Below are 13,598 nucleotides of genomic sequence, written 5' to 3'. Positions count from 1 at the left end.
TTAATATTTGGTTATCTTTGTACCGTACTTTTTAATAATTTCTATAAATTCATTAGGAAATTTTTCAGCAGCATCTTTGTCTACACTTGAACTTTCGCTTGCAATACGAATATTATGCGTACCAGAGTGTTTTCTTTGGCTCGGTATCATCACACATTCTTTTTCTCACGCATAATAAAAGGATCTCTGTAAAAAGTATATACCCCCCCCCCCTTAACATGAAAAAACTGAACTGTCGCTGACAGCAAGTGATGCTCAGATTTATACTGTACAGCATATAAATCCACTATTTGTTGGTAAAAGAGTAGCCCAAGGGTTGGCGGTGGGTGGTGACGACAAGCTGCCTTCCCTCTAATCTTACACTGCTAAATTAGAGACGACTAGCACAAATATCGCACTAGCTTTGTGCGAAATTCAAAAACAAAAACAAACTATTGAAATCTTATTAGTTTTAATAACAGAATATCTGATATAGCTAATTGTAGTTATTAATCCCTATATGGCACCATGGAATGCAGTATTTGTCACATAAGTTATATATGTGAATATTCTTTAACTGATTTTTTTTTAAATTTAAATATGGTTACAATGTTTATACATTTATAACTACTCAATTATAATTTATATGAATCATGAGACATCTGTTAGCAGTCTTATTGTGGTTGAAATCATAAATACCGACAAGACTTCTATTGTCAAAAGAAATTGCAAAGCAAAACTTCGTATAAATTTTATTTGCTTTAACTAAATTTCAAGTTGAAATCTCAGGAAAGTGTTGTTATTGTTTGTTAAAACTAAATTACTTGAGTTGGTACTGCATAACATAAACATGATTATAATATCTCAGTTCAAGCAATAACAGAAAACAGTAAACTTTGCAATCAGCAATCATAATTGTTAGTAAATTTTTCCACCAAACGATATTACTTGAGTTCATGACGTCATTCAAACAAGAATACTTTGTAAGCATAGTAACACTGATATTTCACTTAGAAACAATACAGAAAGTGACTTACAAAGCGTACAGTGCAGAGAGATTTCAATGGCTAATTACACTCAATTATTTTATATTTTCGGTAGTTTCCTGCTTGTTTCAGGTTTTAAATTCGTCTACGAAACTGAACGTGGTTCTACTCTTACATTAATATGTTCAAACCAAGCTTATAAAAGAGGGAGAAAAGAAATAGTTATTTGGTACTCAAATCGCAATGAACTAGTTATTAATAATGAGAGAACACAAATAAAATACGGTGGCAAATTAGTGCTAACCGACGTGGAATTTGAAGACGCGGAATTTACACATGCAAAATCGTGAAGGTGATTACAAACATGATGTCAGAGGTAAATTCAAAGTTTTTTTTGTAGACCATATTTTTATTTATTAAACGATAGTAATTTAACAGAAATAACATCTAAATCTGAATCGTCCATCTTGCTTTTAAATTTCTTTCAGCCATAACCTTTTCGTTTGATATTTCACTCACCATGTGTATTGATTATAAAAATAATTGCCTGTGTATATGTAAGATTACACTATGGACAAAATGTTATTTCCTAATTGCTTATGCCTAAAGTAAATGGTAAAGGCCTATTGTCTTCAAACTTTGCTTTTGTGACTTGGGAGCGTGTGCAACGAAAACATGATGGGGGGAATATATTTGGGGGCTGATTCTTGAAAGGGATTTATATATTTCAGTCGCAAATCTCGAAAAAGTACTTCTAAACATCTTTGTATAACGTTAGTATAAATACATGTAAATCTTGATTCATATGTTGTTTTATTCAGACATTATGTAAATATGCCCGTTTCTACACGTGTATTGACTACAAAATTATTTATATTGCCCATGTATACATAAGATTATGATGACAATAGTATCACTTTTAACTTAATTATTTCACAATAAAAATTTCATATTATGTGTTACTTATTTGTAAACAACCAAGCGGAATGTTCATGCGAAGAAAAAAAGAAAATTAATTCTGTCATTAATTATCGTTTGTAAAGCATTTGAAATTAGTTTAATTGTCATTAAAAATTCGATAACCAATATTTTATCAATCTTACTATATGTTTGTGATATTTATTTGTATTCATTGGTTAAAGCTATGGAATTCCTGATTTTTCTCTTACAGAGCTTGGTAGTTAACGAAGCTAAAAGTAAACAAGATACTCTCTGACAAATCAACCTTAGGAATTCAAAGATTTGGTTAAAATTTTGTAACTGTAAAGATATCCTACTGATCACTACACTTTCAATCTATTTAAAGTTTCTCTATAGTAGTTTCAAACTGTTAATACCACCGCCGTTCGATTCTCTTTCTTTTTTTGCTAGCTAAGCTCTGCCCCCCACTAGTACAGAGGTAAGTCTACGGATTTACAACGCTAAAATCACAGGTTCGAATTCCTTCGGTGAGCTCAGCAGATAGCCCGACGTGGCTTTGCTAAAAGAAGTTTGTTTGTTAAAATTCGCACAAAGTTCCTCGAGGGATATCTGTGCTAACCGTCCCTAATTTAGCAGTGTAAGACTAGAGGGAAGGCAGCTAGTCATCACCACCCACCGCCTATTCTTGGGCTACCAACGAATAGTGGGATTGACCGTCACATTATAACGCCCCCACGGTTGAAAAGACGAGCATGCTGGCCCTACTAAAGGAAAAAAACACACAAACATAAACAACTTAGCTCTACATTTATTTTTACGTATACAAATTAAATATTTTCGTTCTTACCGTGAACGGATGTTTCTTTAATAGTAAAAAGTTTTGATGGAGAGTGCAGATGTTAGTGAATCCTAATAATTATGTTTAATGCCACATTTGCTCGCAAATATTTCTGCCTCATTTTTCTCAATATGCTCATTACTGATTTTAAGTCAGTGGTGTGCGAAAATCTCGTTTTAGATGATTACTTTAATGCTAGAACCCGTTAGTAGGTCTCATTTATAGCGATCAAAAAATATTTTTTCCTTATGCGTTGTAAAATATGTACAGAATGGGTAGAAAATGTTTAAGTTGGCGAAGCAATGATATTACACGATGATTTAATGTTTAAACTGGAATAAATGTGACTGAATAATTTCTTTGGTTAAAAGGAATTTTAATTGAACTTCATTTATTAAAACTGGTGTTTTATTTTAAATTGATTCTCTTTTTCTTGCAGTTCAATATTTTCAAGTGACTCGCAAATACGTTGTTTTTTCATATTCTTTATGAATAGATTTAAATCCAAGTCGTATAAGTATGTCTTTAGTTTAAGTAGAGTTCATATTTACAGAGAAAAATAGAAACAAAAACTCACAGCTTTAAAATGTGTAATATAATCTATTGTACCATTTAATCATTAATTAAAAAACGTTTCGATTATAGTCTTATAATCGAACTGATAAGCAACCAGTTTTGGACTGACAACAGATAAAATCAGTTAACACTTAACATTAAATAACTACGTTCATGGAGTTATTGTTTTAATGAAATAGTCTCCCGATGGAACAGCGGTAAGTCTATGGATTTACAACGCTAAGATCAGGAGTTCGATTGCCCTCGGTGGACACAGTAAATAGCCTGATGTGGTTTTGTTATAAGAAAAACTATGTGTGCTTAATCATTCGAAAAGCTTTTCATTCTATACAGTTAATTAGAAAGTAAAGTTCTTGTTTTCTACTCCAAGTTAGCTATCAAATATATTAGACGAAAGTGAAAGATTACCTCATACTTACAGTTTGTGGTCCCCATATATAGTTGTCAGATTTTCATGTATTACACGTGGACTGATATTATGATATTAATACAGCTACAATAAGTACATTTCTATGTAACTTGTCTAAACATTTTCAAGGTATCTCTAATTGTAGCTGTATTAGTGTCAGTTCACATGTAATAAATGAAAATCTGATAACTATGTGTAGGGACCACAAACTGCAAGTGTGAGGTGATCTTTCGCTTTTGTTTAATAGATTTGATAGCTTACTTGGAGTAGAAAGCAAGAACTTAACTTTCTATTTGCGGTCACATTCAGTGCTTGTACTAACTGAGCTAACTCCGATCTACTGTTTTCCACTGTGAAAGCGAACTACTGTCAGTTATTCTGAATTTTGTCATTGAAAACTAACAACTCAGCTCTTGTTTTATATATTTCATTTTGTTTTTTTTCTGATATGTATTGGTATATTAGTGATACTTACCAATGATCTGAATACTTTTCCAATCATGGTTTTCAGTTGGTTGAGTCAAATAATTCATATTATTCGTTTGTTCACCTAAAGAGTAAATAATTTCTTTATGGATTTGTCTCTGCTGATCAAAGTGTTGTTACTGCACCAGATAGGAATTTTAAAATACTCTCATCTACGTTAATTAAACTGTGTTTTTATAGATTTCGTTCATAAAACGATACGTTATCTTTTATATCATTTAATTGTAATGAAAATTGAACTGTCTTATTTTCATACGATAGTTTTTAACAACCTTCGTGTAATTTCCTATTAATACTATCTGCATTACTCTTAGTACTCTCAGAATATTTTGTAAATTATAAAATATTGTAAATTAAAAGTATCATCTTCAAATTATAATACATCGAACAAGATTTATTGAAGTTTATTAATATAGATATAAAAGTGTTTCTTTATGTTGATTTAACGTGTGTTTGCTCTTGTATTACAAGGAATTATTTGGTTTATCGTCTAGTGATGTTGGATTCTCTGTTTCGCATTTAAATGTTACCTGTAGTATATATATTTGAGTTGCAGTGTTAAATTTAAAAACGTGAGATTCTATTTTTTGTGTTACATGAAAGTTGTTTTGTGTTTTTGGCCTGTTTCTCCGACGTAAAATACGTGGAAGTTGCCACAATGTATTTTATAAATGACATTAGTATTGTATTTCCTTTCTTTTCTTAATAAGTATCAAGGTATTTTGCTTATTGTATTTAGGGTTATTGGCTGGGTGAGTATCGTGTTGCTGACTGAGGTTTCTCTGTGTCACCGTTATCTCAAATCTCCTTCCTAATCGCTTTATAATCTAGAAACATCGAATTATATATGAATTATCTAATAAAAAGTTTTAAATTACCCATTGTAGAATGTCTGCAATATTTATTAGCTTCAAGTGGGTTCCTCAGAAATATAAATGCATAAAACAGATTATTACAACATTGTTAAAAGTACTTACAAGGAATTATTACTTTAGAGATAACATGAAATCAGTTTTTCTTAATTTTAATGAGAGAAAATGTCGATGTTGAAGTGTGGTATGAATAAGTATTGGTAAACATATCCACATATAATTACTTTAAATGTTACCATCAATACTACACTCTTTGTTCGTCCATATACTGATCCATCTAATCAGGACTCCAGTAAGGGGTGATATTGCCCAACTCCAAGGTGCTAAGTGGGTCGGCAGATTATTTGAAGATGTTGATATTGACAGCTATAATATACTTATGAAAGATGCATCACATTCCATCAGTTGATGTTAAAGATGCCCTGAAAAGAGCTATTTCAGGGCAGGGATAAAGACGAACCCGTAATCTTATCGGTACTCCTGAAATAAACATGCAGTATTAGTCAGAGTCTGCCACTAATGTTCACAGCAATAATACTTTATAGTTTATAGGGATTAGTAAGCCATGCCAAAACAGTTTTGAATATGCAACCTGGCATATAATGTGACTCAATCTGATATAAAGTCACGATAGAACAGAATTTATCAGAACAACTTTATGACATTGCTTAACATTTCGTAAATGGTGTGATGTAACCGAAAATTGGTTGCTTTTGGGAAAGGTTTGTAACAGACCTTTTCAATGTAAATTTTTATATGCTTAAATATGAAAATATATTCAAATGAGAATTTAAATTTTTCGAAACAAAGATATTTATTGTATTTAAGAGCATCGAAAAAATAATTTTGGTTCGCCAAAACAATTTATGAACAATTCATAAAAAGACGTGCAACAAGTTGTACGAACACAAATGTCAGGATAAAAACGCTGAAGTGTCCCAGGCGACAGTACGTAAAAAAAAAATATCTCAGTCTTCTAACCGCTGAGTAATTAGATAGATATGCATGTTATTGTACACACACACACTTACCAGTCACGTCACTGATGTAGTAATTATAGATTTCTATGTGATCAGAGACCAGATGGATTATGGTAAACCTGTAGAGAGAAGTGATGTGGCTCCAAAGTTATTTTGATATAATGAACTCAACTTGTGAATGTTGAAGCAAAATCTTGTGAACTGTAAAGACACAAATTATATCTACGAAGTTTTTTGAGAACGTATTTTGAATAAACAATACTTTAAATTTACAGTGAAAGGTGTTAGATCGCAATATTATTTATCTTGATAAATCCACAAAAAAATTAAGTATTTGCTTTTGTATTAACTTCAAATGAAAAATTTTCTCGGAATGCATTTCATGCAACTTCTGCTTTATAAGGATATTATTTGATATTTTGTTGTTTGCAAGACACAATCATATACTGATACATTTTACCAACGTAATATTCCCAAAAAGAACCTGTATTTACAATACTGATATTAACATAAACAGTGACAACAGTTTAACGTTTAACTGTGACAAATAAGAATTTTACAAGGGAAACGCCAACAGGAATCAAATATACCAATAAAAAAAATATCGTGTGTAATTTCATAAACTTCCAAGTTTGTGTGATTAGTTTCATTAGTTAACTTAATCAGGAAGTACATAAAGAAACAAAAGTCTACTGTTAAGAAACTGAAGCTCAACACGTTTTATTTTTCTTATGAAAAGTAACATTAATGTTGTTATTTTACAGAGTGAGTCATACTTAATATTATAACTAGTGCGTCGTGCTCATTGTGAAAAACCTTAAAATTCCAACGGTGACACAAAACGTGCTAACAAAAAATATTAACTCTCTGTTGTTTTCCCCAGTGTATGTTCCAGCCGAGAATCTCAACTGTACTCGGGGATACCGAAGAGATGCTGACAGGTGTTGTAAGTATACAGGACACTCAATTACTTTAAACTGTTCACATTAAACACAAATAGATGAAAGACTTTTAAAAATATGGAATTTTAGTTAAACAAATACGTTTTTTGACACTAAAGACGTTGTTGGAACAATAAAAATTAACACTGGGTAAATAAATGTTTAGCTATGTACTTTTAACGCTTTTAGATCCATGTCCTCCTGGACACTATGATAACGGATCCCAAACTCACTGCCTGCCGTGTCCAGGAGGGACTTTCATGACGTCTTTTGCTGCTGACGCCTGTGTAGCTTGTCCTGAAGACGAAATTACTGATGAAGAAGGAGCTGATAATAAAGATCTTTGCAGAAGTAATGGAACAAAAGGGTTTTAAAGTTTTCTTTTATTGTTTCCTTAACATTTTAAAGATGTTTATTTTTGTTCATGCAGATTGTTATAATACGATACTTCTTCATAACTTTCATGGTTTTTAATGCATTAAAAAGCTTTGCTTTTACTGGGAAATCCTACTACTCGTTTTTAAAGATGGGCTCAAACATTTACGACAAATAGTATTGAATAGCTGTCTTACCTCCAGTATATCATTTCAAAATTAGGAACGGCTAGCGCTGAAAGTCCTCGTTCAGCTATCCGCGACATTGAAAAACAAACAAATATTACGGTGTCTCGATAGCACATCTGTATGCGTCACATTATTACTAAAAAGACGTAAAGATATTTAACTAAAACAGTATATGTCCCAAAACATAACTTAAATCTATGTTTAATATGTTTATTTTGTGTTCATAATGTCGTTTTTGTAATAAAGTACAGTAATTTGTCCAAATGCAAAACAAATGTTTTAATATAAGTTTATAATACCATTGGATTATCAAAACGTTAGCAGTGTCTCATGAGTACTCAATAAAACTATTAGAAAGAATTGTTACCAAGTAAACGAAAAACTTCATGAGGAGTGACGTACGACGTTCAGTGTTTGTGGTCAAAATGGTATCGTTATTTATCTGGGAAATTTAGAGTAAAGAGAAATTTGTAAAAATTACTGTTGTTAATAGTGTTGTAAAGACGCAGAAACTACCATTCAGTGGATGCGATTTGATAGTAAAATATAATTATGCACCATAATAAGTGAAGCTGTTAATTATAAAACTTAACACAGTAAGTGAATACCCATTAAACAAACTGACTTTATTAAGTAGTCAATGGAATGACTGTTTGTGTTACATATCCTTACAAGTTAAGTGAATCGAAGTTGATTTAACTCACTGTGTTATACTGAGTTGTATTATATGTCAATTATCGTAAAGAAAATGTCTAGATTTTTCTTATATAGTCTGATCATGTGTGTTTGGAATGGAAAGTCAGTAGGCTCCTTGTTGTATTTCTATTAATGTAAATATGTTGGAAAACCTGACTGATTTTATGTTATATAACTATATAGTTGTTGTTATTACATAACTGTACTACTTGTCTACCAGTAAGGAGCTCAAATAATATAACAGGCGTCATTTTTCTTTGCTAATTATCTGTTTAAAATGTAAAGAAAAAATGTATATATACAGTTGGCAAATTGTAAAGGTTGTTATCAATGTTTAATATGAAAATATATTATAAATGTAAGAAATTTCATATTTATTTAATTACAATTTTAATATGTTAATGAAGATTATTGTTGAACTTAAAGAATTATACACATTACTATTATTGTTAACTTACATTTGAAGTTTTATTTTTCTGTTTTACGTGACCGGTGGAGTACGTAAACTGATTTTAAATACGACTCTCTGTCTTAAGATCGAATTGAAGTGGTTTCGAAGGCAACGCTTCACTTGACTTCAAAATTTACAGTTCCAAGATGTGCTTGGCGAACAGCACTCATTTTGATGTGTCTTACTGCTTTGTGGTAAGTTACGACTGCAAGTTTTAACTGTGACGCATTATCCATAGCTTATTTAATTACAATATGTATTTTAATGGACTTGAAACACGTGATTCTTATTTATTTATTTTCTGTAATGATCATGCAGCGTACTTTGTTTTTTCTACACCTGGAAATCTAAACCTCGGGAAGAACGGAATGTTTTGAAAAACCGTGTCGAACACAAACAGTCTGGTGATGAAAAGATAACCACTGATGAATTGGATATATTGGAGGCTATGCCACTGATCCATGAATGTGAGAAGAAGGTCTCTGCAAAGAATGTTAAGAAGACAAAAACTAATATTCCAAGAAAGCAAAAAGTGACCAAACGAACAACCCTGGAGACGATATATGAAAACGACCTAGGAGAAAGGAATACTTTGGTTCGAAATTCAATTAAGTTCTTATTCATCTTACGTAATAATTAATATTTGATGCAAGTAAATTCAGATTTTTACAGTTAAAAAAAAGATGCGTTCAGAGAATCTTTAATGTTCAGAGTCGTTTGATTGCATGCAATTTTTTTTTCTCCAAAATAGACTTATACATGTTCGATACCATTGAGGTCTAATAAGTCTATATGCTAGTTAAATTGATGAAGCACCTCTTCTTCAATCTTAGTACATGTTGGAAGACAATTACCATCCATTAAACTGAAGCCAGAGCCAATCGTAACGATATATGATTGTGTAAGAAGTTCGCATTACCTTTACTGATGTCCATTGCATTAATAACATCTGGAAAACATAAAGATCAGAATGCCCTTTCGTAATTTTTCATTCACATACATACTACCACTACTGATAATAAAAGCGAATTATTTTATACACTAGTGGCACCATAATATATCACTTCCGCTCATATTGCTCACTTTATTTCGTTTTTTAACTGTATGTACAATGAAATGACGTCATGTTAGAGCTTTGAACATCTGATTCAGATATTATCAGGTTACACATAATCGGTATATAATGGCAACCTGCTTTAAAGGAGGATTGGGACCTTCTTAGCCAAGTACCAGTGTATTTGTGCCATTTTGTTGCAAGTGGTTCAACTATATCTTGTTGATGACGCTTTCAGACATTTTACAACAGTTTTTTTTCTTCTTTTGACTGTCAGCCAACTTTCATTGGTCTGAAAGACATTTAGTGAAATATCCAGTTCTCTTCTTTTGGACTTTACTAAGATTATTGATTGTTTTAAACGCTATAAGGTGCGTGATTTATTCCAAAGTTGCAAAAAAATAAGACAGTTTGAAAACTGTTTCTTTCTGTAACATAAGGTAAATAACCAGTCGTTTGAAGTTCAGATCACATAACTTTTGATGTTTAATTTATATAACAACAAATTGAGTAGAACACTTAACATTTAATTATAAACGTACTTTCATCTTGTCTAGTTATATAACAATAAATTGAGTAGAACACTTGACATTTAATTATAACCGCACTTTCATTTTGTCTAGTTATATAACAATAAATTGAGTAGAACACTTGACATTTAATTACAACCGCACTTTCATTTTGTCTAGTTATATAACAATAAATTGAGTGGAACACTTGATATTTAATTGTAACCGTACTTTCATCTTGTCTAGACAATAATATAAACAATCTAGTTATCCTTTGTGAACGTGTAAAATATAAATGGAAAACAGTATTTAAGCTATTGTCTGCTGTATATCATTCTTTATTCACTGCGTGAAACAATGTTTGAAATAGTTTTTCTAGTTTCCAGAAAACATTTATGAGATAACTGAAACCAATTTCATAATTTATAATTTTTATAGAAACATTTATTTGGTTTTATGCATGTTATAGTAAAATTATTGCTCAAATTTTGAGTGTTGCACCACTAAACATAACTATATTCTACATCTTCAGAGAGACACACCAGCGTCAAAACAAGGAAAAGCTATTAAAGAATACATCCAGCGACCTCTGTTTCCTAGAAATGTGAACAATTACGATGAACTTATTATCGTTAAACCAAATAGTAAACAAGGACATCGAAAAAAAAAGGTTGTTATTCTCATTGAAAATTCTGACAGCCAAGATACGTTTATCATTGGAAAAGTTCGGAAACAAACCTGATTTTTCTTATAGGATATAATTTTAAAAGCATCAGTGAACTCATTGGATGAAAGTCCAAAATAATATAAATAAACAGCCTTAGTGAACACATTGGACGTAAGGCTAAAATATTATATATAAATAGCCTTAGTGAACTTGTTGGATGTAAGTCCAAAATATAATATATGAATAACGTGGTGAATACATTGGATGTAAGTTTAAAATATTGTATATAAATAACGTAGTGAATACATTGGATGTAAGTTTAAAATATAAATAAATAACGTAGTGAACATATTGGATATAAGTTTAAAATATTATATATAAATACGTTTATTAAAACGTATTAAACTGTTAACACCAAAACATTAACGTTAATACGTATTAAATTTATGATATTTTGTAACAAGTTTGAAAGAAACAATGTTCTTTTTTAAGACAAATAAATTTTAATACAAAAATTATAACTTATGAAAACCGTTATCACTAAGAGTTATTACAAATGCTGGATTATATACAACAGTTTTATAAACTTGTAGACGTTAATAGTGCTATTCCTCGTTTAAGCTATTTAGTTTGATAGGCTGCACATCCTTACAAGCTGAATTTTTCCGCCGAATATATTTAACATTTTCGAAGTAATAATAATGTAAAAGTTGATTAACTGAAGTTAAACTGTTTGTAATGTTAAAAATCTATAAATGCTGCTAGCCAAATTGTGTAGTTTTATGTTTTAATTGTGAAAACTACTTTCGAATAATAAAACCAGTTATATTATTGTAATGTAGTCTAGTAAGGTGTATCCTTAGGAAAACCGAGCTGAAACCCTTTTACATACTATATTTACCTCTAATTCACCCAAAAATGCTGTAATACAGTAAATGTTTTATGATATACGAGGAATATTTCAAAATTCCACCAGCAGAGGCAGCACAGGTACTACATACTGTTGTTTGTTTTTGAATTTCGCACATAGCTACTCCAGGGCTATCTGTGCTAGCCGTTCCTAATTTAGCTGTGTAAGACTACAAGGAAGGCAGCTAGTCATACCACCCACCACTAACTCTTGGGCTACTCTTTTATCAACGAATAGTGAGATTGACCATCACATTATACACCCCCCACGGCTGAAAGGGCGGATTACGAGTCGCACGCCTTACCCGCTAGGCCATGCCGGGCCTTATCGTGTTAGAATACAGAATATCATAAAGTAAAAAAAAATCTGAATAAATGCATAATACAAAAGTTCAGTTAGATATGTATTTTTATCCAAATAAGAAAACCTAAGAATATTAATATGTTAATGCTATCAGTGTTGGAAGGAAAGTAAGTTAATTTTATCAGACATTTAAACAATTACACGTGCTATGCACAAACATACAAAACTTACAGCTTCCATGCTTTCTGTTTCACAAGTACAAACGTTAGCCACAAAGATTCCCTTTGACTGTACATTTCTCAGAAGCTTAGACACATGTCTGATTGTTTACATATTATGTTGGTTTTATGAACCTAATGACCGAAGTTACCTTTTGTACCAAAAGTACAAAATAACTTTATATTTATTAAAAATATTTACGTTTTAATATGCACCTTTATTTTAGCGAATGACGTCATCGCTTAATTTGCTTTAACCCAATTAAAAACTTATTGTTAAGTGTTGATATTTAAATTACCGCCAAGTGTTATTCCAAAAGCATGAAATAAAAAAAAATTAAGTGTTAATAAGCATGTAATAACATAAGATTTAAGTAATTCTGTAAAAGAGTAAAAAAGTTTACTTACGTGGAACCTGCAGGGTTACCAAGGACAGAAATATTCAGTCACACATACAAGATGTTAAAGTCAGTCACGACATAATAAGATTTGGAATGTGGAAGTTTCACCGTCTATTTTCTCGTTATTAAAGGTTGTAGAGCAGTTTACGCGTCAATGACGTCAAGCCACGTGAAACAACGATAGATTCAACACAAGTTTAAACAGTAAAATGTTGTTGTTGTTTTTTTAAAAAAATTGATTACTTTTATAAATGTTGATTCATTCATCGATCTGTCAGGTGAAGTCTATGTTGTCCAGGTGTGACAGTAAAGAGCTAGCTTTAAGCACTTTCATTTTGTTGTGCGATTCCTATCTATCATTGGTAGACCCAGTCACGTGCTCTAGTTCTTACCTATCATTGGTAGACTCAGTTACGCGCTCTAGTTCTTACCTATCATTGGTAGACTCAGTCACGCGCTCTAGTTCCTACCTATTCATTGGGTTTGTGAGTTTAATTATTTACCATCTTCTGTTGAAACCCATCTTTCTCGTAATAATTTAGTCATAGAATCAATTCAAAGTGTAATTAATCAAAACGCCGCTCAAGAAGTGTAAAATAACAACAGATAACCAAAACAACTAGCATCCGAGTTTTATTGTGTGCAAAACAACAGTTAGTAAGCCAGTATCTGGCCAGGACTAGGTATATATATATTAATAAATAATACAAAATAAATGTCACTTAGATGAATATCAACAAATATCAAACAAAAGAAGAAAGAACCAGAGAATAACACAATGCTTCAAAAATGAACCATTTCTTATGTCAGTAACAATATTTAGCAATAATTCTTTTTA

General features: G+C 31.2%; 1 protein-coding gene across 1 annotated transcript; it reads left to right on the top strand.

The window, feature by feature from the left end:
- The first annotated feature begins 1,301 nt into the window (after window positions 1–1,301).
- LOC143228555 (signal peptide, CUB and EGF-like domain-containing protein 2) lies at window positions 1,302–7,432 on the top strand. Its single transcript, XM_076459797.1, has 3 exons — window positions 1,302–1,341; window positions 6,931–6,993; window positions 7,178–7,432. Exons 1-3 carry the CDS (start codon window positions 1,302–1,304, stop codon window positions 7,360–7,362), a joined length of 288 nt encoding a protein of 95 aa, XP_076315912.1. The 3' UTR covers window positions 7,363–7,432.
- Window positions 7,433–13,598: the final 6,166 nt, after the last annotated feature.

The sequence above is a fragment of the Tachypleus tridentatus genome, chromosome 10 (assembly GCF_004210375.1).
Source record: "Tachypleus tridentatus isolate NWPU-2018 chromosome 10, ASM421037v1, whole genome shotgun sequence".
In the NCBI taxonomy this organism is placed as follows: Eukaryota; Metazoa; Arthropoda; class Merostomata; order Xiphosura; family Limulidae; genus Tachypleus; species Tachypleus tridentatus.
Note: the sequence above shows the minus strand (reverse complement) of the source record. Positions and strands in the feature narration are given on the sequence as shown.

What these genes read in the sequence shown, in the direction of transcription:
- LOC143228555 (XM_076459797.1), top strand. Translation starts at nt 1,302, where the DNA reads ATGCAAAATCGTGAAGGTGATTACAAACATGATGTCAGAG. An exon ending in TTACAAACATGATGTCAGAG is followed by an intron (nt 1,342 to 6,930) that starts GTAAATTCAAAG and finishes TGTTTTCCCCAG; the next exon opens with TGTATGTTCCAGCCGAGAAT. An exon ending in AAGAGATGCTGACAGGTGTT is followed by an intron (nt 6,994 to 7,177) that starts GTAAGTATACAG and finishes TAACGCTTTTAG; the next exon opens with ATCCATGTCCTCCTGGACAC.